Source organism: Streptopelia decaocto (assembly GCF_964273445.1).
Source record: "Streptopelia decaocto genome assembly, chromosome: 2".
In the NCBI taxonomy this organism is placed as follows: Eukaryota; Metazoa; Chordata; class Aves; order Columbiformes; family Columbidae; genus Streptopelia; species Streptopelia decaocto.
This window is the reverse complement of record NC_138655.1, coordinates 143,987,520-144,013,495: the sequence shown is the minus strand read 5'-3', so window position 1 is coordinate 144,013,495 and position 25,976 is coordinate 143,987,520. Positions and strand designations below refer to the sequence as shown.

General features: G+C 36.6%; 1 protein-coding gene across 8 annotated transcripts in view; it reads right to left on the bottom strand.

Moving 5' to 3' along the window:
* Positions 1-25,976, bottom strand: part of MLLT10 (MLLT10 histone lysine methyltransferase DOT1L cofactor) — a 141,874-nt gene that overhangs the window by 87,222 nt on the left and 28,676 nt on the right. For all 8 annotated transcript variants that reach the window (XM_082044865.1, XM_082044864.1, XM_082044866.1 and 5 more), the window contains exons 4-6: positions 21,767-21,821; positions 7,879-7,988; positions 2,216-2,319 (exon numbers count right to left, since the gene is read on the bottom strand). In XM_082044865.1, coding sequence (XP_081900991.1) covers positions 2,216-2,319; positions 7,879-7,988; positions 21,767-21,821 — 269 coding nt within the window. The remainder of the gene's footprint in view (positions 1-2,215; positions 2,320-7,878; positions 7,989-21,766; positions 21,822-25,976) is intronic.

The window sequence follows — 25,976 nt, the reverse complement described above, 5'->3', positions numbered from 1 at the left end:
GACAAAATTTTTCTGAAGTTGCATACATCCTTCTCTGCTTTGCCAGGAAAATTACACCTTTAATATAACTTCAATAATAAGTCCATATTTATTGGTTTAAAAGACGGTGGCAGGTTAATTTCTTTTATAAAGAACAGGACTTACAAGTTTCCTTGCCTGGGATAATTATTACCTTATTCTACTACATTTTTTTAAATCAAATTTGCTTTTCACCATTTGTTATGTTGATTTATTTTCTTTATCAAAACCAACTTAGACATTGAAAAAACAAATATTCTGTTTCATTTTCCATATCATTTTCATTAGCATAATAATGCAATATTACAGTCAAAATTATGCACAGGATTGTTTAAATTAAAGAACAATACAAAAGACAGCTTATTTTCATTGCTTTTTAAAATCGCTTTCTCCTAATTTATGAATTATGTTCTTGGGCAATCCTGAAATAATGCTTCCTAAATACATGCATACCTGCAGCAGATGCCAACTACAGAAAACGTATAACAGGATCTCTTTAAGACAAGATTTATCGTTCTAAGCTTGCCACACAAAACCAGATGGACTCAAGCTCATTCTTCCTTAGACATTAGTTTTGTTAATCCAAAATTGATACACCTCGCCCTGGACCTCTGCCTTCTGTAGTTTTCACATTTTTCTTCCATTTTTTAAATATTATGGCAGCCTCTCAATATTCTCAGCCACAGTCCTCTTTGGCTAGATATCATTTTAGAGTACATACTTGTTTTTCTTAGAATCAAACAATTCTAAAAATCAGCAAGATAAATATTTTAATTTTTAACCTAATTATCGTGTTCTTTATGGCATTCACTGAAACAGGGTTTTGGAAGAAATTAAAAAGATGAAAAGGACCCTTGTATGCATCCAAGTGTTTGAAGGAAAAGAGACGTTTTCATCCAAACACTTGGATGTGTACTTTTTTTCACACCAGTAAGTAACCTCCTTACATGCTACGTGTGCTTTAAGGAACACAATCCATTTTCACCATAAAAAGAAATTTGACATTGATCACATCCAATGAAAAATTAGAGAACCTGACAGATAGTAATTAAAAGATAAAAAAGAAGAGTGGCAAAAAAATCAGCACCTAAAGTACAGAAATATATCCTTATGGTCTGCACAAGACATTTAAAGCATAACTTGATTACACTGAAGAAAATATATTTAAGTAATTTAAGCATTTTTCTGACTGAGCTGGTCATCAAGAAGCATACTGGGGCACTCCTAAAACAGATGGGTAAATCCACAGGTTATGTAGCTAGATAATCTGTGTAAATCTGCTATCTATCTACTGCAAAATAGCTTCAGCTGATTTTGAAAAAACAAATACTGCTGCAAATATTGGGGTGGAACTCCTTTTGCCTCCCTCAACCTGTGGACATGTAGTTTAGTCTAATTACGAAACCTCTTCTAGAAGTCCATAAAGTGAGACAAGCATCTCCTGAAAGCAGGCAAAACTAAATATCTTAAAGCGGATGAGTCAGACGGTGGACACAGCTGTTTTTCTCCAACAGCTATACATGAAACCTAAATGAATACTTCAGGATAGAAGTGTACCCTTTAGATAAAACCAGTGGGGTGAATTACTCCCATATGTTTGGAAATCTGTACCAGAAGGGGTGAGAGTCTAGAGCCCTGGAACAGGCTGTCAGAGAAGCTGTGGAGTCTCCTTCTCTGGAGACATTCAAAACCCACCTGGACACATTCCTGTGCGATCTGCTCTGGTGAACCTCCTTTAGCAGGTGGGTTGGACTAGATGATCTCCAGAGGTCCCTTCCAACCCCAACCATTCTGTGATTTTTATGCATAGCCCAATAATTTTTCCCACTGATTCAGCAAAACTAAACATCAAATCAATTAGCAGGCAAACAATGTCTTCACATTCCTAAATCCTATAAGGTATCATCTATGAAAAATAATGCAAGACAAAAACCAAACACACAATTACACCTTTTTCATAAGAGCACAAAGCATATAATAGAACCCAAGGGAGTATTATCAGACAGCTTTGCAGCTCACGGCAATGTTTATGCTACCACTGCCAAACTCTATCGTAATAAAGTTAGATATTTCTACACAAACCACTTTACTATAAGTCTTTATTCAGAAATATACTAAATAAAGAGTTAACTCATCATATTGAGTGCATTGATACTTCCTGGAACGTCAGAAATGTTAAACAACAAAATCTACTTACCACGTTACATGAAAAGCTTGTCGACATCCATGTTTATTACACGTCATACAAGCACCAGTGGCTGCTTTACTTTCTCTGCCTTGTTCATCACAAATATAGCATGTCTATCAAAGAGAAAATACTTAACATGGTAAGAAGCACACAAATTCTGTGTTACAGGAGAGTCTAGGGTGATAACTACTGAATTTTGCAGCTGAGCTTATATAAGAAATTATTTATAAAAGTCCAATTATGTTTTTTGCAAAAGGAGATCACCTGGTATACACTTGGGATCTGTGTAACACTTCACCAACACTAAAGTAGTACAAATACTAATTTACTTAAATTCTATACTGCCATTCAACTAGCCAAATGGTTAAACAGCCAAAGGTTTTCAGTTTGCATTTATGTCCTTTTAGGTCATAACTATTTTCACATTCATTTAACATTATCTGTGTTGGTGTCATTTCAAAACATCAAATTAGACTGAGTGCCCAATGGTACAAGATATCATATGGCATGCATGCATATGCCTACAAAATGACATACATAAAACCTGCAAACTCAACATTTTATTTGTATGTTTGGTGCAAACAATTTTCGTAAGTTGCACAGCATCTTTCAATATTCATATGATGCTCAGTTACCTTTAATTAAATATGGTGTTTAACAAAGATCTGCTTTGATTTCAGCATGACTTAGCCCCATAATCGTCTTAGAAATTAATCAAGCAAGAACCCTCGTAAACAAAGCTTGAACTAGTACATCAAACCCACTTAAACCCCAAAAACAGGCTAAAATGAAAACAACCTGTCTAGTACATGAAAATCTTTTCATAGCATTTTTGTCAATTTATTTGTTTTACTGGGATAGTACAGCAGTACAAAAAGAATCCAAGATCTTTGTCATTATTCAATAGTTTTGGGGGATTTTTTTAATTTGGCTAATAAACATAGATACAATGCTGTATGGGAGCTCACTATCATGCCAGACATCACTACAATCTCTCACCAGCATTTCAGGGAGAAAAATCAGGCAGAACTAATTCTCTTTCCATTTTTTACTGTTATAATCACCAAAATGCCATTTAGAGAGATTCTACCATATCACACTTATGTGTGAAATATAACAATTTTAAGAATAGATTCTTAATGAAAGTATCCTCCAGCACTGGGGCAGTCAAGTGTCTGTTTTTAAATTACAGAGAACCTTATTGAGGCAACATCAGCAACACATTGCTACCTCTGTAGAGATCCCACTACACAATCTTAGAGGAGAAAATATAAAGGGGGGGGGGGGGGGAACAAAAACCCCCACTTATCTACATTTAAAATGTAACTGACTTATTGCAATTGTATCACAACCTCCCTTTAGTGGGGTAGAGAAGGAGCAGAATAATGAAAATAATATCAACCACGCATGATAGATGGTACAGTTTAAGAAAAATGGAACAAGATACCACAGAAAAGAAAAATAAAAACTATATATTGCAAGACCAGTATTACTCAGAACAACATGAAAATGAGTGAAATTTAGAGATCAGAACAGCCTTTTACAGAGGTATTTAGAACAACATTTATCGTGAGACGTCAGCTAACTAAAGGATTTTTGTTAACACGTGAGCCTCTAAGGTAGGTAAGTCACTCTTGTACAGTTTCCACAAGACACTTAAAAAGCATTAAACTCAATAGCTAATATATCCTAAAATCATGCCCTACATGCTAACATCTGAGGAATCAGAAAGGGGATAATCCTACTTAATTCCTTGCCTTGCTCCCTTTGTACATCAAGGTAACGCACACAGATAATTCAGCTGTTTGACAGGGTCTGAGACTGGCTGCTTTTTATAGCTTCCCATTCCATGACCTGACACATCCAGATTTTAGAAACAAACAAGGTTGTGATCTGTCAACCTCATCTGAGTAATGATATTAAGTAATTTCAAAAGTAAGATACCTCTATGAAGATATTTCAACAGACCCCACAAAACTGAAGCTCCGCTTTACTGTTCTGTTTTTTCAGCATTTTGCCTTAACATCTGTAACTTTTTTCCTCACTGAAGCTCAGACAGAAAAGCAATATAAGCATTCCATATAGGAACATTATAGGCCCTGTTGATTTCAACACTCCATACTACATTCAGGGTCTGTGTTTCAGGCCCCTTAAACCAATTTACAGTAGAATGACTGAAATATTAACAAACGCCCAGCTACATTACCAACAAGTTTAAACTCAACATGGTGGACTGCCTACACATTTTAACAAGCTCAATGAACTTCCAATCTTCCTAGTCATGAGAAGTATAAAACCTGTTTCCTAATCTTTCAAACGAAATGGGGGCAAGGAAGTTTACCTTCCCACTTCAACACAGACAACAAATTCTCTGTAAAGCTGAGCTTCTCATACTTCTGCCCTCTCTTAGACACACAAACTATTCCAGAAGGCAGAGAACCTTCATCTTTCTTTCACGATGCAGGAAAAGGAAGACTTTCATGCATTTGCAAATCCATGGAATTGCTACATGTCCCCTGAAACCTCTGGCATGTGGAAATATATAACTCCATGTTCTACCACTTACAACAGTGATGCCCTTCAAAGCTCTTAAGGAAGAAAAGTACTTAGACTTCTCCCAGACTCACTGGAAAACAGGTAGAACATTACACAAAGCTTTTGACTCAGCAAAGAAATTTTACTCAAAAAACACAACAAATTATCTTTGTTTCTTTAATGGCAAAATATATATTTTGCAAAGCTGCCTTTATGTTTCTGTCAATATTTTTCCTTCAGGATTCAAAACGTAAACCTTCTTTGCAACAGCAAAGACAGAAGGAAAGATGAGGCAAGAAAAAACTTATGAAACAAAAAGTAATTTGACAAACAGTTTACTCATAACAGCCAACAGCATTCCCTTGCAATGCCTAAGCATTGACTGCTTACAGAATCAAACCTAGGAGCTGTACAGAAATTTGTCATTGTTGCAGGAAGTACTGAAATAAAAATCTACCAGCTGCCTTTACTACAAGGTAGATCAAGAAACTTCAAATGCACTTATTTTTTAATCAGTTCTGAAAAGAGATTCCTAAAAGCAGTAATTATATTCAACCACCACATACTTTCAAATGAACCTAAAAGAGACAAATAAGGCTAACATAAAATAAATAGTTATTATCCATGCATAACCATCCAAGGAATAACAAACATCTACTAAGTAGGAGAGCAACTGCTAGTCCATTTATTTTCAGAAGGGACTGTGTAAGAAGAGCTTTCCTGTTAGTTAACTCACTAATCAAGTAATTCAGTGGATTTATTCTGTAATAAGATGGTTTTTATCCCAGAAGCAGGAAAACTTCAGGGAAATAGCAGTCAAATGTCTTTACGCTTACAAGCCTCATGCTTTGCTGTCTGCTGTGTTTCTCCTTGCATTTAAGATTGCTGCACTTTGTAATATTGCATATTTTGCAGTGTTCAGTAAATAAATAAGTGCATAGAAAAAAATTTAAATTAAGCGCTATCTCCTGGCAAAAAATCCAATGATGTTTCTCTTTTTTTTTTTTTGAAGAATACAGTATAAATTCTCCCTTACAGTAATTTTCATTGGCCTATTATCTTCCCCCAATTCCATATGCTAGCCTTCTATATCTATCCAGCCACACACGCAGAATTATTTAGGACTTCACTGGGAATAAAATATTTCTTAAAATAATTTTATTTTAACCTGAGTTGGCACACAGAATAAAAGTAGCACTAAGCCTCCCTAAAAAGAGAAACAACTCTAGTCTTATTTTTCTAATTACATGTTTACATTTGTTCACAATGTGCAACAAATAATTTAAGAACTGTTTGCCACATCTACTTCTAAATGCTTTACAAAGTTTCTGATCTAAAAAAATGTATCATTTAAATAAACACAATTTCTATTGAATAGCTGGGGGGGGGGGGGGGTAATTATTGCAGGTTAGCTGAAAAGTGAATTAATAGTTGTACTGGTTTCGGGGGTATTGCTCAAAACCAACTTGGGAACTGGTGGCAGTTTGGCCACAGCAGTATCAAACCCAGCACTGGCTACAAATTTATCAAAACGTTGGGAGAGTCACCTGTCAGCAACTGCCTCTTAAATTCTGGCTGTTACAGCCAGACTGCAGTGCAGTCACACGGGTTTCAGGAGGTTTGCTGCAGCAACTGCACTACAGTCATTTCTTTTATACCCCTGAAATCCACAACTGCTACATCTCCATGAACCAAACAGACCAAACAAGGGCAGCAAAGCTGACCTCTGTAAAAACAGAGGAAAAAAAAAAATGCAGGCTAGGGGTGTGACCCCAAATCTTGAAATTTCTGATAGGTCACATGATATTTTACAATATACTGTGGTGGTCTGTATGAAAGTAGTTTTAGGCTGACTGCTGACATGGAAAAATCAGCTTGAATCAGAAAACAGACCAAAAACTCAGAAAACTAAGAGCTAGACAACACCAGCAACTCGTATCTACATCACCCCTATGGCACCAGTAATTATCTAGCAAGCAAAAAAAATTATAGTAACCATAGACCAACAAATTGCAAACTGGAATTTTAGGAGCGAAAAACAACTACACATCATATATTTGGAACAAAAACAGTGCAAGAAAGAAGCAGCTTTAGTTGTAACAAAAAGGAATTAAAGACTAAAGACATATGTGCATAAATCAGAGATGTAAACTGAGAGAAAAAAAAAAAAGGTCACAGAGGCAATGTGAACAGGACTGATCTGGTTTCCCTGTAGGAAGAACACAAGAGGTGATGCATGCTTTTTTTTCTTTCTTTTGTAACACAGTCTATTCCTTTTACCCCAATGTTCACAAACCACCATGAAACAAAGTAAAAGAAAGAAACCAGAGGTAAAAAGAGCAACACAAGCAAAAATACATAATAAAACTCATCAGAAATTCAGACAGTTTGCTGCGTGCAGAAGGGAAAATACAAAGGAGGATGTAGTTAAGTCTAGTGAGGAAGAGGTAGCACGAGTGAAACAATCAGAAAAATGTAACTGTCAATAAAGAACATTAGTAAGTTACTATTACATTGCTTTGCGCTTCTTTTGTCTTTTTTTTTTTGGTAGTCTCATCACACTTCATAAAACATTCCACCTCACTGCCACTTATTTAGGAGCAGTTCTTCTATAAGCAAATAATCCCACTAAAGTGAATACTGTTTACAAAGGCAAAAGTCTGCAAGCTTCTGCCTTAATATATTAGCATAGTTTTTCTTTCTAAAATAAATGTTTATTAACATGTGTATGTTCATATCAATACTTAAAACAGTAGGACTTAGTGATAATTAATAATAACATTTCAAATAAGCTGTAATAATATTTTAACCTATGGGAAATATTTCACATTCCTTTCAAAATAAACTGTTAGTCAAAGATTGTGATATGTTTAATTAACAAAACAGCCCCTGATCTGTAAAAGAATAATGAGACATGGCAGATAACCTTACAGCTTAATTTAATAGTATAGCTGTCTTAATTCTTGAATTTATCATGAAGTCATAGCAGAAAACATATATCATTACTGCATACATTTATGAATTTCATGTAATTTTATACCATTTTATACAATTCTAAGAAGTGTAGTTTTAGATTATTAAAGCTCACAAGTTTTAAAATAAGTACATTAGATAAACAGAAAAAGACATAATTATACCTTATTATAACGATCATGAGGAACAGACTGCAACACGATAGGTTCCATTGTAGAAACATTTGCAAACTGCACCTCGGGAATGTACAGAGCACAAACCACATGAGCCCAACCTACAAAAAGTTATAATTGTATTTAATTTTAACATTTTCTAGACGCTCATAGGACATTTCAATTATAGTACAAAGAACCTTTGACAATACTTTTTTCCATGGACTATTTTAACAGTTTAGAATATTACAATATTACTGAAGTCACATTTATATTCCATTTTATATCATCCAAAGTAGGAGCTGTAATACATTTTTAAGTTTATTCAGTGGAGAATTTATACAGGTAATACTCTACAAAATCCAAATACTAATGATTTATACAAACAGTGACACACAAACAGAAAAACGGACTAACACAGTGCACAAAAGCAAATTCCTGCAAAAGGGAAATATCTGAACAAACTAGTATTCATGCAAGCATTACCATCATACAAGACTTCTGTGTATTCTTTTTATTTAAACAAAGTCATTCGAATTTGACTAGACTCCTGTTCTCTTTCTATAGAAAGAAATCTCAACACACACACCCCCCATATCCTCTCTATCAAATCTCTTCCTTCTTTAAAGGTGTGGCCATCTCACTGTTTCATAGGAATATCAACTCCTATATCCAGTCCTGTTATAACTTATTAATTTGGGGTCATCAATAAATGCTTAGTTACTTATCATATTGTGCTTCAACAACATTTCAAGAAGCAAGCATTCCTAATGTCTGACATTTGATTGGACTAACTTTACTAATTAGTCTGATACTAATTTCAGGATCCTGAGAGTTGTCAGTTTGTTTTGGTAGATGACAGTTTGCTAGAACTTTAAATTTAGCACAAGCTGCTATACGACTAACCCAACATATCTATATACTGACACTAGTAATAGGATTACAAGAGTTACACTGAATACTGCAGAGTTACCTCATCTGAAAGTGAATTAGATGTGGTTAATCATTTAGCATGAACTCTGTTATTCCCCAAGAGGAAAACTGAAGTCTTTTGCCGCAAGACATTCAATACACCTTGAAAGTAAGTGTGCTTTCCTCCTACCCAGGCTTACTCATATGCAAATATTAAGGACGTAATATTACAGACTTACATAATTAGATAATCTAGCACATCATTAGATTAGGTAAACAAAGAAAGTTATCATTGTGCAAATGCATCCTATAATGAAAAAAAAAAACAACCACCACACAGACCTCACCATACTGCCCCACTGCAAACCTTTTTGAGTTTTGTTTTCATCTTGTATTTTCTCTTTTTAGCTACTCTACTGAATCTAAAGGTTCTCCATTTCTTCACCCAATTGTACTTCGACTCTTCAATTGAGCTAAACATAAAGTTGTATTTACAGTAGTATTGTTGTTAATATTTGGAACTGCATATGTGCTTTTTATTATTTCTTAAAGCACAAGTCTTTTCTAGCTGCTTCTAACTGATTGTTGACCCCCCCCCCATTTACTAAATAGGTAGTTATAATTTGTATAGAAAATGAAAAGTGCACACACAACTGTTACAGTCAACATTCACAGCCAACATAATCCTTCTAGTATTTCATCTGCAACTAAATACAGTATCTGTGCTGCTGCATCACTTTATTCACAAAGAGTTTGTAGAATCATTCCACGCAGGAAAAAAGCATGAGACTAATAAAAGAGAAAAGAAAGTATCAACTGCCAACTTAAGCTGCTTTTCAAAACAGTTTCAACAGACCATTTAAAAATTATCATTAACAGACAGACTGAAAAAAAAATGTAAAAACCACAGTCTTTTTTTGTTCTCTCCTCTACTTGAAATATCTTCAGGAAATAAGTGTTTATAAGGACTTTTCTAAGGCTTGCAAACTGCCCTAACCCAGAGTCATCTTATTGAAGAGAATAAACAAATGTTAACATGGTGTTAATGGTGAATATTTGCCTTTAAATCTCGTCTCAAAAAATTAACTGAAAAAGAAACACCATTCATCTAATACAAGTCATTAAACTAGTAGAAAAGTGACATTGAAATTCTGAAAAACTTTCTTCAGTTAGTAACACATAAACAGATGGCAAAAGCTTTTACTTCAGATGGAATTAAGTCTGTACTCCAGCTACAATTATAATGAAAAATTATACCAGAGACATTAAAAAAATCACTAAGCCAAATTGAAATTTAGGTAAGTAAAGAATTTTCATTACAAGAAACTGGTTTCAGAAGTAACTTTAACTGAATACTACTCCATCAATATCAAAAAATATTAAACATATAGCCAGAAATCTACTAGCGTAATATATTCTGATTTCTAAAATACAGAACACACACCCAGGATAGCTGTAACAGCACACTTTCATCTTTTATGATAACAAAAACAGTATCTATATTAAAACAAATGAAGCACCACAGTGCTAATACACTTTTTGAACAAGGTGCCCAGGGAATTAAGGACAAGGGACCTTTTCCATTGCTTTCCATCTGGCATCTTTAGATCCCAAATAATCTGACCTTGCTGAAAAATCACAACCTGTCCAATAAAAATTTAACAATAGGGGAAGTTGCAGCACCCTTATGTTACCAGCCTCAAATGCCTGCATTGTACAAGGAGCCAACCCCAGCACCAGCTTGCACTAGGACTCAGAGACCCTGTACCAACTGCTCAAATGTTCTTCTGTCCGAAGCTTCACCAGTGAAGAAATATAAAATTGTCAAAGAGCAACACCCAGCTCACCTGAAGAACTGAAAGAGGCAGAGGTTGAGTAGCTCTACCTGAAGAAACAGTAAAGAAGACACTTTGCCATAACAAGTATGGTTAAGGACTGGTTGCCTAAAGGTGCTGTAGAATCTCCATCTTTGGAGAACTCAAGAAGGTCTGTAGGCTCCTCCACAGAACTTTTCAACCTAAGGGAGGTCAAGAAGAATCAGTTTCCCTATATAAGGACCAGAGAGTAGCGGAGGAAGACAGAAAACGGAGCAAACAACCATCATATTTTTCCTAAACATCAAAAGACTAGTCATTATTGCTACATTGAGTAAGCATGGAAGTATGGACACCTACAGCCAAATGAAGTAAGACCGCTAGCTCTCCTCTGTCTCACTGATGGAAGAACAAGGTATTAGCATACAAGCAGAGTTTACTTTTGATGTTTTCTGCAAATGGGAAGGCTCTTGACTATATAATCCAGTGAGAAAATGCCTCCCTCATCCCCTGCGCTTGCTTCTCTTTTAGACAACTCCTCTCAGCCCAGCACTCAGAATCCCAACAGAGTGAAGTACCTATTGCCACGCTCAAAGTGCTTTTGTCTGCTGTTCCTTACTGGACAACAACTGCAGGGATAACACAACATCGTGAAGAGACACCCACCCAAACTGTACATGCAGCTGATAAGAGAAGGAAGCATTTATTGTATTTAAGACAACATTAAAATATATATTTTCCAATTAACGCCATCTAAGCCATGAAGATTGTGCCATAAACTTCCTATTCAAATCACTTGCTACATTATTCTTGGGCAACTATCAGCTTGATCAGCAACTGTATATCTTTTTTCTTTTTCCCCAAAAGAAACCCATCATTAAATCCAGCCTTTGAGTCCTTTCCAGTGTTTAAATGTGAAAAGAGCTAAAAAAAAATCTCCAGTAGCACTAAGCTACACATTCAATAGCATTTATAACATTCTCACTAGTTTCTGTTGGAACTAAAATAACTTTATCACCACTCCTCTTAAGCCAAAACACCACACAAAAAAAAAAAAAAACAGGTCACTCTGACTTTCCTTCATTTTTCTTCAATCTTAGCCAGGAATTCATGCCATTTTTCAGATCACTTTTGTTCCAAATGGCTTTATAAAAATCATACTAATAGACCACATCCTTTACTATTTAAATCTATTATAAGCTTCCATTCACTTTAATTGTGCGTAGTTTGTATCCAAACAACTGGCTACAGATTTATTATTCATTTATTTTAAATTAACTTATAAAATATACAGTAATTGCTAACAAACTCTCACGCTTGCCACTGAATTGCTTATACTCAATTTACTATTGCTTTCATCTCCCTTTCAGGACAACTTCAGCTGGAAGGGGAGGACAGTCACAAATGTCTTTGTAAAGGCAGGTAGGAGAATCTTGCAAAATGTTCTTAAAATTGTCCCTATCCTCAGAATTTTTTTTTCTTTTTCTCTCCTTATTTGACTTATTATTTCTCCATCTTTGAGAAGCTGGCCATTTTACATATGTGCTTTCTCAATAATAATATTTTTACTAGGTGATAATGCCTGGCTTGCTTATTTTAAAATAAAAAAATGTATTATAACGATTCAAATCAGCCACTGAGCTTTCTTGTTTCTGTACGTTCTTATCAGAACGGATTTCTCTGACACTGCTGAAAAAAAAGTACTCACAGCAAGTACTAGGGGCTGGCAGGTTCACTGCCTCTTCTGCTTTAAATTATCCAATATTTTACAACAATCAGTGCCTCCATCCAGAAATTGAGAAATGTCATCAGATTTGGTTATTACTTCTTAGAAAAACTTACAGGTGACAGCCAAATTAAAATTAAAAATAACTACTTCAATTATGCTTTCAAGTCCAATAACTAGGAAATGCTGCTTACCTTTCAAAAAAAAAAAATCACTGTGCTTTCTAAGATAACATCACACAAGCATAGCTAAGACACTTTCCTTTGAAAAGAATTTCAACCAACATTAAAACAACATCAAAACCACAGAGAAACCAACTCCAAGATCTACTTCGATAAGAATAACAAAAGCAGTTTTCTCCAATATCAGAAATTGGAAATTCATACTGAAAAGCCTTCGAAGTTTAAATAATTCTTACAGACCTTCCAGCTTTTCACTTGAGTCCCTTTTTATTTTGGTTTATCCCTCAGAAAGACACACTATTGAGTTTTGTCAATTTTTAAGCCTCATTCTGGCATGCAAAATGTTTAATTACCAGCAAAGCATCTATCCAAATTTTACCAGTCTTTTGCTGAGATTTTTATTTCAAGTGCCTAACTAATTTTTAACTCAGTGAAAACCTAGCAGTACATACTTAGCAGGTAAAATTTGAATATACATTATTCATCAATATTCAGAGTAACAAATCTCAGGCTCCCAGAACACTAACTGAAAATAAACAGTTGATCTATTACACCAATGCAACGGAGAACAGGTAACTCCTAATAATTCCAGTATGTTTACTGTTTACCTTTGTTTACTGTTGTAAACAAAGAACTCTATAACTAGAAGCAAACTCTAATAAAGTAATCTAAAATTAACAAAGAAAACCAGGAAGATAAATAACACACAGCATGTTATCCACCTAACTAAATTTTCAACTTTACAACTACCGTTTAAGCATCCAAAACTTGATTCACAAGCACTTTCACCATAAATAAATTCATGGTACTTCTAAATCATCCTCCAGTGCAAATTTTGAAGCCTTGCTTTTATAATCTTTTACTTGATAAAAAACCAACAGTTTGTGAACTAACAGACAGAGCAGGCACTACACCAGGGCTGTGACCCAAAACCAGTTGAAGCTGTGCTGCAAAGCAGAAACAGGCTGAAGAGGCCTGAATCACAAAGTCACACTGAGATCCAGCCACAGTGCCAGTCTGGTCCCACAAGCAAGCTCTGGGATGTCATAACCAACTCCTAACCCTGCACCAACCCCAGAGTAAAATTTGTTTATGCATTCTGTGTGAGTTCCTGAAGGGTCCGTTATATCTCACTAAGGAAATTTCACTTTATTTGTAACTGCAGCTTACTCCTAAACCAAGCAAATGTATTCTGTCAGCATGGAAAAACCTTTCTTGGTTGAAATGTTGGTTTCTTATTAGGGTTGCTCCAGGTTGTAATTTAGGGATACACCTCAACCCATTTCAACTGTGGACTGTCACTAAAGGTAATGTCTCATCTTACTCCTCACCCTCCTTATGTCCCCACCCTCTACACGTAGTATCAGCTTGCCATGTGGCAGGGTAGATAAAATTTTATTCACTTGATTACTGAACCTGTGGGAAAACAATAGTTTACCTTCCAGTAAGATAAGTAAAGAAGTTGATGCAATCCATACTGAGGTTGCGTGACTATTGTACACAAACCCACGAGTGAAGAAACACCCCATCATGGGTAAACCACCATCCGCTCCTTCCAGCAGAGGTAAATTGCTGTCCTAGATCACATGAAATTGCACCCTCAGTTTCCAGAACCATCAGATCAGCTGACTGAACCCAAGACTCAGCTCTGTCCCAACTCTGAAATGTGAATCCAGCAACGATCTACATAAGACAGTTATTGTTGCTGTTTGCCAGAGGGTAAGATTAAGTACTATTTTATTCCTTCAGTGAAGTGTCTTTTCATGAAAGCATTCCATACACTTTTGTTTTGACCCTGATCTTCCTATCCAGTAAAGACAATTACACTTGCAGAAACAAAATCTGTTAGCATAAGTCACTGTCTTTTCATTTCCGTAGCAAATACAGTTTTAGATTTTTCTATAGTTAACACAGTAATATTCACAAGATTGTCTGATTCACTCTTTTCAAACTTGGGTAAAAGAAAGTTCTCTAACTAACCACTAGAGATCTCACCACTGAGGTTGGTAGTCAACCTTATCATCAGTACACAGAATAAAGGGACAATTTCTGTTAAAACAAATAAGTACTGCTTATTTATGAAGAAAAGGCTTTGCTCTACAGAGTCCTACTACAGAATTTCAGCAAACTCTCCATTTATCAAAATTTGTTACTAAACTAAAGAATTGGTATGTAAGAAAAATTCACTTTGGGTCATCATTCAGCAGCACAACAAACAGTTTGGTTTTGGAGTAGTTAAAGATTATATTCCACTGGTCCACTGAGTAAGCAAATAGCTTTAACAATTTTACCTGACAAGCTATGAAATTTTACTGTCTTTCCCAGTTTGGGAAAAAAAAAAACAAAACACACACACACACACATCACACAAACTCTTGCAAAAATGCACAAAAGGACCAGAACACTTGTAGGTAAGCACTTCTTGAAAAATGCATATGCCTGAATGTGTACATATGACATTATACTATCCACATTCTTAGACATTAATACCAAGAAAACCCATCAGAACAGTAAACCTGACAGTGAGAGGTGCTGACTCTAATAGTAACAATAGCAATAAGAAAACCTAGCATATGATGTTTTTATAGACTTTGGGAGATCCCGATGCTCACCCAGGGGATGGGAAGAAGGCCTCCACGATGACATAAAACTACTGCATTGTTAACTGGCCTTTTCACCAGGCAGCTGCATGAAAGAAGTCTTGGTGAAAAGTCACACAAAGAATGCTGTTACGCAGCATTCCTCATCAGCATCCAGCGGAATCAGATTTCAAAGTAACAACTCGTACGGCAAAATCAAGCCTTCTAGGCTTACAGAAAATTGTGAACAAAGATTACTGTAAGAAAACTACTTACATGAGAGATGCGCAATATTAGATACAACCAAACAATTTGCTTAAAAAAAAAAAAAAAAAAAAAACACACTGCACACTCCATATTTGAGAAGATAACAGAATTTGGATTTGAAAAACCTATAATCCGTTAAAATGGTCAAGAGTTTATTTCCTCCACACTGAGTGCCCAAAATCCAAACAAAACGGTTAAGGAAATATTACTGAACTGAAAAGGCCCAAAACTGTCAAACAGCCTACAGTTCTCAGCTATCTTCAAACAAATGCTTACCTGTTGCTCTGCTGTTGTTTTTCTTTTTTTAAAAAAAAAGTGTGTATATTTTGTCCAGCTACTAATCCAGACACAGAGTACCAAACTAAAAAAACAACCCCTCTCAGTAGCCTTCTTGTATATAAGATAGCAAATCAATAAGCAATTCATATACATATCTGTTTTTCTCATTTTAAAAAACTTTCATAATCAGTGATGTGTTTAAAACCAGAGTGGTGCCCCTAAATTAACATGAACATCAAACTTAGCAAGGAATTCTGTCAATAAATACATTCAAAGAGAAAAGTTTGTTTCTCAACTCAATCCTACTTTTCTACTTTTAGTGTCAATAAAATAAATAAATAAAACCCCAGTAAATAACCTAACAGCATTTATAGAACTACTGCTTCTGAACACTGAAAAAGTCCCAATGCTTATGTAAAAACAAATTCCACAAAGCCCATATAGAGGGAACACTATTTTTTTTTCTCATAAAACTTAACCATAGCTGTAAGACGGGTCACAGATACCAGGCAGCCAAAATATCAAAACATATTCAAAGCTTATTCCTATAATTTCTGACAATCATCCTGATCATAACCATGGAACGCTCCACTACCCTTAACAAATGAATGAAATCAAATGTGCAGCTAAATATAGTCAAGTCTTAATAATCTTTAGCACAGATAATCCACTGACAGATAAGCTACACTATCAGTCCAGGCTACACTTTGCTAAATCCAACTGTATTGTTTCTAAGATCTGTGCAAGTGCAGGAACTGAATGACCATTTTCACACAGTGTAAAGAGACTGAACAAACATGTGGAAGAAAACCTTAGCTGCTTCTGTTCAGGGTCAGTTCAGGTCTCTGACAATGGAAAGCACAGGTGGGGCGCTGAAGCAGGCTAAGACATATTCCACTCAAATCCAGAGAGAATTATTTTTTGGGGCTTGCTACAGATTCTGCTTACAGCGACAGCAGACACCATCACCAAGCCAAAAATAAGTAGGCAGCTGTGTACACTCCAGTGCATGAAAAAAAGGTTATGAGCAACAAGGAATGCCATTTCCATTTGGTGCTTCACATGAACTCTTTAGTTCTTCCAGATCCACACACACCAGCAACTTGGTGCAGAACCTTTTGGATCAGTTTCCAAGATGAAGTGCAATGTTACCACAGTGCTATCTAGAAAACACTTGGCTAGTACAGTCACTATTACCTACAATAACTGAAGTTCCCCTAACCCACTCTGCCTCCAATAACCCAAATTGCCAAGAGTTAACTATGGTTGTTTTCACAGATGAACGCCAGCTCGCAATCAAAATCATGACAGCCGCTTGCTTACTCCCCTCTCTACCTCCAAACAGGGAAGAGAATCAAAAGGGAAGGGAGAAAATCATGGACTGCGATAAAAACAGTTTAATAAAACAAAAAAATAACATCAATATACTAATACTACTACTGATAATAATTATTATTATATACATAAAATGAAAATAGAATATAAAATATACTCAGTGCACTTCCTCACAAACTCCATCCACATGGAACAGCCAGTCCTGGGAAGGGAGAGCACCCTGGGCCCAAACAGCCGATCCCAGGGGAAGAGAGAAAAAGGCAGAAAGGCCCAGAGACCTCTGCAAAACAGCAAAAGGCTGAACCGACAGAACTCCCAAACAGAACTCAGCTGAAACAGAGAAGAATTGAGTCTCCCCCGCCAGAAAAACCAGCACTCCTTAAATACGAAGCATGACGCTAATGGCATGGAATATTCTCACTGATCAGCCGGGATGTCAGTCAAGGTCTGTCCCATCCATACCCCCCCTTCCCAGCTGCCTCACACCTGTGGGCAGAGACCAGAGAGACCTTGGCTCGCAGACAACTAAAATAACAGTTAAGTTTTTACATCCTCTCCATTCCACCTCAAAAACACAGGGAAGTTACTTGGAGAAAAACATTAATTCTGTCGTGGGGTGTTTTCTTCTTGTTCTCAAACTAAATCCAGACAATGACCATTCTAGCTACAAAAAATAAAAGTTTCTAACTGCATGAAGAAAATTAACTCGCTTTCAGTCAAACCAGCACAGCTGTAAAAATAATTAATGCCTCAAAAATGCAAATTACCCATGTTTTCTGTTTTCAGAGAAGATGCAGAAAACAGTGCACTCAATTTTAAGAACATTCTTCAGGCAAAAGCCTTTGGGATTTGTCCCAGTCTCGAGGTAGTGTGAATGTTTAGGGTAGTGAAATCATTCTGTAAGTAATGAGAAAAATTTGTACCAAAAAATGGTGACCCATAATTATATTTGTAGCCTATGTTAGGAAACACTAAACCATACTGTAATCATTTTGCAGTCTAGAGATTCCAGGGCATCATGTACAGTAGATTTGCCACTCTAAAATTTCAAATTCAGCTCTGGTAAGTATCATGGGTTATTTAGAAGACATACGGAAAAGGGGAAAAGGGATGGCCAGTTTTCTGTACTAGGAATGCCCAATCTATCTGGGCTCCTTCATGCTGAAAACAAGACTAAAGAAGAATATGACAGAGGTCTACAAAGCCAGAAGAGGTATTAAAAATGTGAACAAAGAATAACTGCTTTTTGTCACTTCCCATCACTTAGCAAGTGCCCAGTAGCATCAAACAAAAACCGTAAGGTACCAGGTTCAAGACAAATGAGCGTACATCTTGACACACTGTATGCACCAACTGCAAAATGCCTTGCATACAACATTATGGATACTAAACCTTTATACAGAAGTGGACACATTAATAGTGTGATGGACTCTTCTTCCACTAAACACAAAAATACCGTCTCTGATTCAAGAAGTCCCAAAGTGTAAATACTTACAGGCTGGGAAAGTACTCTGAGAAAGCACACAAGAACCTTCCCAAGAATCCAATTCTTGCTGATAAAGAGAGCAGGCCCAATGTTATCTGGCCTCCACAATATGCCCCTATTCTCTATCTCAGGCTGGCACTTTTAAGTTCTGTATAAGGTCCATGACAGTATTGCTCCAAGAATGCTATATTTATGGTGTCACTAAAAACTGTAATTCCATATTTGCCATAGATGATACTGGAGAACCCAACACTATCCCTCAGCAACTGTACTAATAAGCATGACTAAGGTACAGTAGACATCTCCAACTAGAAATATAAAACCTAAAAAGCAAATCTAAACAAGTGTTGATCTCCAGACAGTCAGACAAGCAGTAACAGGCCAGTAAAAGGAGGAAGAATACACACAGAGGAACCTCATGCCACTTGGGAAGTGAGAGACAAAAAAATCCCGCAACACACCAACACATACAGCACCGTTACTGTTTTCTAATCAGTAATACTTAGAAACAACAAAAGTTTAATTCCCAGACTACTTTGTCATATATATCTTGCAGTGCTCCGAAGTTCTCTAAAGGCAAGATAACACCATTATATAAGAGCTATAATATTAGGTTGCTTTCAGTTACAGTCACGCAACTGACTTAAGACAGCTCATGTACAGGCTGCTGCTGAAAGAACAGTCCTGGCCATTCTCCTTTATCAGCATTAGCATGGTGAGCTGGGTCAGGAAACTAGTTTCATTTAGGTGAAAAGGAACTCAGGAGGGACAAAGAAAAAGTTTAAATGCTAGTATCATCACAAAGGAGGAGGAAGTAACGCATAGCGAGGACCCTCCCTGAAATAAGTGTCTTACTGCAGGTTAAGAAAATCGTGGAACCCTATAGTAAAAGCTCAGTATACCAAAAAACATCAAGATCCCTGACATAGAAGAAAATAATTGTATCTTCAACACTCAAACAAAACACATTTTTTCACATTATTAAAAATCAAATATCCAGAAGACTGTTTAAAAAACAAACAAACAAACAAACAAACAAACCCGCCACAATTTACAAGAGCAGCAGACTCTGTATGAGCTAAGCTATCTGCATGTTCAATACAAAAACTGCACTGGTTTTCTGGCTACAAAATGAAGTAACTTATTGCGCAGAAAGAAGCATAACTGTATATCATTGACATAAAAACAGTAATTTCTTCACTTGTTCTGAAAATCTAAGCCCATTTCATTATTTCTATACTTACAGAAAGACTCTAAGAACAAATTTCTAAAGCTAGATCACTACAAGGTTTTACCAGAAATTCTTGTTTCAAAGTTTCTGCAGGAATACCTGCATCTTTTTATCATTTCCCTAGGCAACAAACGGTGTAATAGCATTAAAAAATTCCAAGTACTAACCTACTGTAAACATAGTTTTAAACTGGCAAGCCCATGCCATGACTTTCAACAACATTTCCTTAAATCAAAACTCTTCTGGCACAATCCCTTGTTATACAACCCTTGGAAAGGAAATCTTCAGGTTAAGAATGTAGCTTTCTGAAATGCAACACCAGTTGGAGCTCATTTTTTCCAAGGTTCACATCCTTCTGTAAAGCTGTTATTTAAATGACGTTTGGTCCATAAAGTAGAATTTGCTGTGTTCAGCACTATGGACATGATCTATTACTGAGGAAAGGATGCTTCCAGGAGGAGTACATATTCTTCAGACTTCTCTGCTATGAAATTTTCACTATGAAGCTCTCACTGATTAAAATATTTGGTCATGAAAATTATAGTAGGAGCAAAACTGTCCATATAGTGTAACATCTTTGCTATTTAAACTTAAATAATTTCAATCTTACACAGTAATTCACTTTCAGACAAGAATTCAGGATTACAATTAATACAGCTATGAAAGAGAACACTAATAGGATGTTCAGATCTTTGATGCAAACTCTCAAAGTAAGTTCTCAAGACTTTACGCATAGAAGTTTCAAAATTACCATAGAGAATAGCAAGGCATTCTCAAACACTACTTGAAGTATAAAACCAGAAAACGCTTCAGTTACTTCATACTTGACAAATTTTACTGTATATTTCAAGAGGCTTGAGGCTTTCTTATTGCTTATTTCCTAAAGAAGCAAGTGTCCAGCTGTTGTTTCTCAAGAGATGAATTCAACACTGCCACATATCAAGCCACCTGAGAGGAAGAAGAGTTTTAAGGCTAAAGTATTGGGCTGGCACTTAAGATGGTAGTTTCACTGACACACACACAACACAGACTGAATACAATCTCTCAGCACTCATAAATGACACTAAATTCACCAACGTGTATGAGATAAGCAGACACCAGAGTGGTGAATGCTAGAGCATGATCTATACATTGCAGTCAAAGTGTAGGCAAGCAAAAAGGTGCATCAGCCCAAACACAAGCAGGTTCTGCGTTCCTGCAACTCAACTGCAACAGAAACAGCAAAACTGCATCAACTGTGTCAACACTAAGCTAAGATATAAATTAGTTAGAATATTATGTATGCAGCATAAAATTTCCAGAATATAATTTACATAAGACTGTCCAAATGAAATCCAGAATCTTGATCCACTTTCTTTTCTCACAAGAGGAAGGGCTCAGTATCAAAATGACCAGGCTATTTACAGATAGATAATGGACGGGAATTTACAAGTATCTAGTAAAGAGAGAAGAAGGAATTCCAGAAGTGATTGAAAAGTTAATTGAATTTTTTCACTCATATCATCCAGCTATTTGTATAAACATTATTAAGACAAGATATTCAGTAGAGACTTTCTCTAGCAGTTCTACTCAGCAGGAGCAGAACTGATGATAACCTAAATGATGAAATTAGAAAGATGCAAGGGACAGGTAATCAGTACCGCAACTTCTCAGCTCTTAACTTCTTTGTTACAAAACTCATTAGTATTATCAGGCACGAAAGAGCTATCCTTTGAAAATGCACTGGTGCATTCAGTCTAGGCTACAGACATAAAAATTCTGCTTTTCTCCACTTTCAACAGTTTTCTACAAATGTTGAACTCCAACTAAACACACATACAATTTATCCTTTTTACCCATTAAAATCTTATGTTAAAATGCAGTTTCTCCACTCTAACTTTTTCTAAAAATAAAACTAAGAGTAACAATCGATGTTCTCAAACTAAATTCAACCTAAATTGGACAAATAAAGGTTACTGTAAAATACGTCTCACTTTCAAAACTAGCCTGTGTTTTCAGTTATGTTTAGGATCCCTACAATTTTTCTTTCATAGACTTATTTCCCTCATACAGAACAAGAGAGTTCACAAAAAATAAGAATAAAACTTACCCCCATTATCTGTTCTCTTTAAAGCACCATCCTTATGAGGGCATAATTCACATCTCTAGGAAAAAAAAGCAAAAATAAAATAAAAAAATGGAATGATCACAGAAGCATTGAAAAAGAAACCACACACATCAAAACTGTTTACTGACATTAAGGAAGCAACTATTCTTTAGAAGTGAATGGGTGTCTTTTCCCTTAACCTTTACTTGAATATTACTGTTAGTTTATCACAAACAAAGCTCCAGATCTTGAAACAATGATATATTAAAGCTACTTGCAGTTCTACCTCCAAGTTTTTATTCCTAGATTCCATGCTCTGGAATTCTGAAGACAGGCCTCCAAAAACTATCACGTGGGGTAGACTAGCTTGGTAAGAAACTTGGGCATGGTCCAAAGACTCCCTACTGTATCTCCTTTTTGTAGGATCTCTGTGTTCACCAAGGTGGTCAATCACAAAGACGTGTCACAGATATAATCAGTACAGGTACACACATTATGGCTGACTTCACATTCTGCTGACTCTCACCCCAAGAGACCAAAAATAACCTTGCTTTCTGCCTCAGAAAAAGGAGGTCAGAAGCTGACTCATTCTTGAAATTCTCCAAGACTGTATGCCTGGAAACACGCAGTTCGACATATTCTTCTGACATACACCAGGATCACAACACAACATTTCTGCTATTGTTGCCTCTATCAAGTTCCTAATAGCAACTTTAACTGTCCTAGAGCAGTGTGAACGAATTCCAAAACAGTTCAGAGATGACACAAACAGAACAGGTTTGAAACACATTCCACTTCAACTGCTCCAATTGACATGCAAAGGAACACAATTATAGAAGATCCTATACCTAGAAATCATGTTATTAAAACCTTTATGTACTCCCAAATTAGGGACAACTCAAAGTATACCAATCTAACAAGCTAGAAGAACAGTCTGATAATCAGATGCAATCTTAATACCACATCTTTCAAACAGAGAGGGACAGCTGGCATCAGTACAGATCTTTCCTGTGCTGACTAACAGTACTATTCTGTTACCACCTACCTGGCAAGTCAGCAGATAAAGCAGCCTGTGATGCTAGAAGTATCTCAGAAATAGATTGTCCAAACCTATTTGAGGAATAAGAAATTCCATTCCTGAAATTCATATGGCTGAAGTACATCTTGAGGACTATCTATTCCTCTTAATGTGTAATAAAATTTATATCAGCAGCAAAGAGGCTTTCACAAAGGGTAGAACAGGAAAGTTCTTAAATTATTTTTGCTCAGTACTTTAGTATAGACAACTATGTATAGGAAGAAGAATCTTTAGGATTGCTGCTTTTTGTCTTTTGCTTCACTCATCCCTCATTCACATTCACCCACTAAAATGACCAGCAACTTACTGAAAAGGTAACATTAAATCTATGGTGAAATTCAGAAATAAAAGCAGTTGAAAACTTCTAAATAATTTTGTAAGCTGCCTGCAGATTTGGAGCACTACACTACTTTTTTAAGTCAAGATTATGAGGACCTCCTCACCACTGAAATGAACTGAGCAGTTCATTTCAAACAAAATCCTACACACGCAGTATGCCTGTGAGCTGTATCTTAACACTCTAGCTCTCCAAACATCAAATACTGGGTGCTGAGAGACATTCAGTAGCTGTAGGTTCATTCCAGTGAATTCCCCATAAACTGAAACAGATTCTCAAAGTGAGAAGCCTAGTGTGTATTGGTGGTGACAGCATAATATGGTTTGTTCCCACCCCAAAGCTGTGAGCAGAGATGATATATCCACCACTGAGACAAGGGAAGCTGTCAGCATAGTCTACCTTGCCCCACCTCTGCAAGCCTGTGAAGTTTGACATACATTCTCACTAGTGGCAAAACCCGTTTTGGAGGTTCTCCCCTCCACCTCTCCCTTATTAATCTCTCCCTCCACCACTCCCTCATCTGCTGACCCAACTATCTGTAGGACTGCCCCTTAAAACAGATCAGTGAAATGGAGTGAAATGATCCTTTTTAATGTTTTTAATTCAGGTCATATCACTGATACAATTTAAGCATAATCCCACAGTCAGTTGCATAAGGAAAACTGAAGGCAGTGAACCATAGCACTGCAGCATTAATAAAGAATTAGCAAACTTCTTAAGCGAACTTTACCACAAAACGTAAAAAAAATAAAATTGCCACAGGATACTGAGCAGCAAGGAACTGAACCAGCCCTTTATCCAGAACAGTTAAGGGTGCTTCATTCAGTCTCTTAAGAGCTCAGTTTCAACTAATTTCTTTTTGTCTCATACCTCTAATAGGACTCAAGTCCATTGGGTCTTCCCTCATTACTCCTCTACAGACCTGGCTGCAACCAGTTAGATACAAGATAGAAGACAGAAAACCGAAGCAGAGGAGGAAGCTTTGACAGCAGAAGAAAAGTTCTGAGATTTCAGCTAAATATGCTCTCGCTGGCAGGGAGCAGCATCAGCGTGCCTGCCCTCAGCTCTCACTGGGCTGGAGCCAGGCAACTGAGCAGAGACACTTGCACTCTGATGACACAGAGCACTGCTGGTGCCCTGAATTCTGGCTACAATCTGCAACAAGCAGCATCCTAGTAAGACAATATACCACGCAGTGACCCTTTCCACTTCACTCTCTATGTTACGAACCTAACTCCTTCCCAGCCTCCACAAGCTCAGATTCTGTCAACTATTTCTGCTCTCTCAAGTTTCATTATGCAGCACATAGTAACACCAATAGCTTTGCCAGGTGGGAGCAGTGTGCCTCATCCCTTGAGACGGGTAATTAGCAGCTTAAAAAAAAAAATCCCTAACACTTTATTACTAGTTCTAAAATCTTACAGCAATATAGAATTTAAAATATATATATATATATAGTTTCAGATGAGAATTTGCAAAGTGACTGAAAAAAAAAATCTTCGGTACTTTTAAAATGGTTAAATGCATGTTGTTACAAAGAATTCTGTAGGAGAAAGGAAAGGAGACAGTTGGGTGTACGTGTATCTCAGAAGTCCTCTGTTACTTGTAATTTGTTGTGTGAATGTTTTTGTCCACACAGTGTCTCCTCTTCCAGTTTACATCTGGATGGAGCTTGGAGTTTAACTGAACAGCAACAGCAGAGTCTCTCTACTAAATGCCACATCACATACAACCTGTATGAGGGAATAAGGTTTTGATCTCTGCAACACAGTATAAGGAATAATTCGACCGTCATCAGATGGTCTCTAATATTTGAGCACATGGACCACGTCAGAGCTCTCTTCTCCAGGTATGTATTATGTCTTAGCTCTGGCAAAGGATTTCTGACACAGATTTATTGCCTGAGCATTCAAAAACATTGTGGGGAACTACTTAACAAGCGGGGGACGGAGGAAGTAGCGAGAGCAAAAACAACACCCACAAGATATTACAGCATAAACAGAGCAAGCTCCTATGACTGATCAACAGTTCAGATAAATACCATCAGGTTAGACAGTGCAAATGTGAATACCAAAGACGCTGACTGTGACCCAACAGAATAACCCATCCTTTGGTGTGCTGAAGGGCACTAGTCCTATAGCAGGGAGGAGCATCAGTGCACCTGGTGCTGTAGGTACAGCCAGTTGAAATAGATTTGAGGACGAAAAGTGAAAAATACAATAATACTGGCTCAAGGAAGACTGAAGTTAGAGTGACATCCTCCCTTCCTGTCCTTACAGAGTGTACCATGAACATCTCATTTTTGCTTCTGTTCAAGCAGAATTCAGGTGAACTCTCAGCAGGAATTCCTTTGGACTATGAGGTCTCCTGTAGAGCACTAAAGTGAAACCCATCTCAAAGTTCTGCAGCTGGGAAAAGTCTAACAGTGTAGCTGTCACAACCCACTTCTGAGATACATAAACAGCAAGTTAATTAAGTGAAAGAAGACTGATCCTGTAACCTTCGCATCCAGGTGAACTGAGACCACCTGGGTCTGATGAAAAACCCACTGCCTCCTGAAGGGTCCAATCACTAAGAAGTCACCCAGCAGACCTAAAGTGGTCATAAGCATGGGAGGCCCATGCAGATGGGGAAAGAACCAATTTTTTTCTGACATTATTTAAAAAGTAGAAATAATAAAGAAGAAATAAAGAACAGTAAAATTAAAAAAAAAAAAAAGTAAGAAGAATGGGGGTGTCCGCTAAAGATACTCAGCAGAAAAAAGTTCCAAGACCAGAACAGAAGAAGGAGCTAAAGAA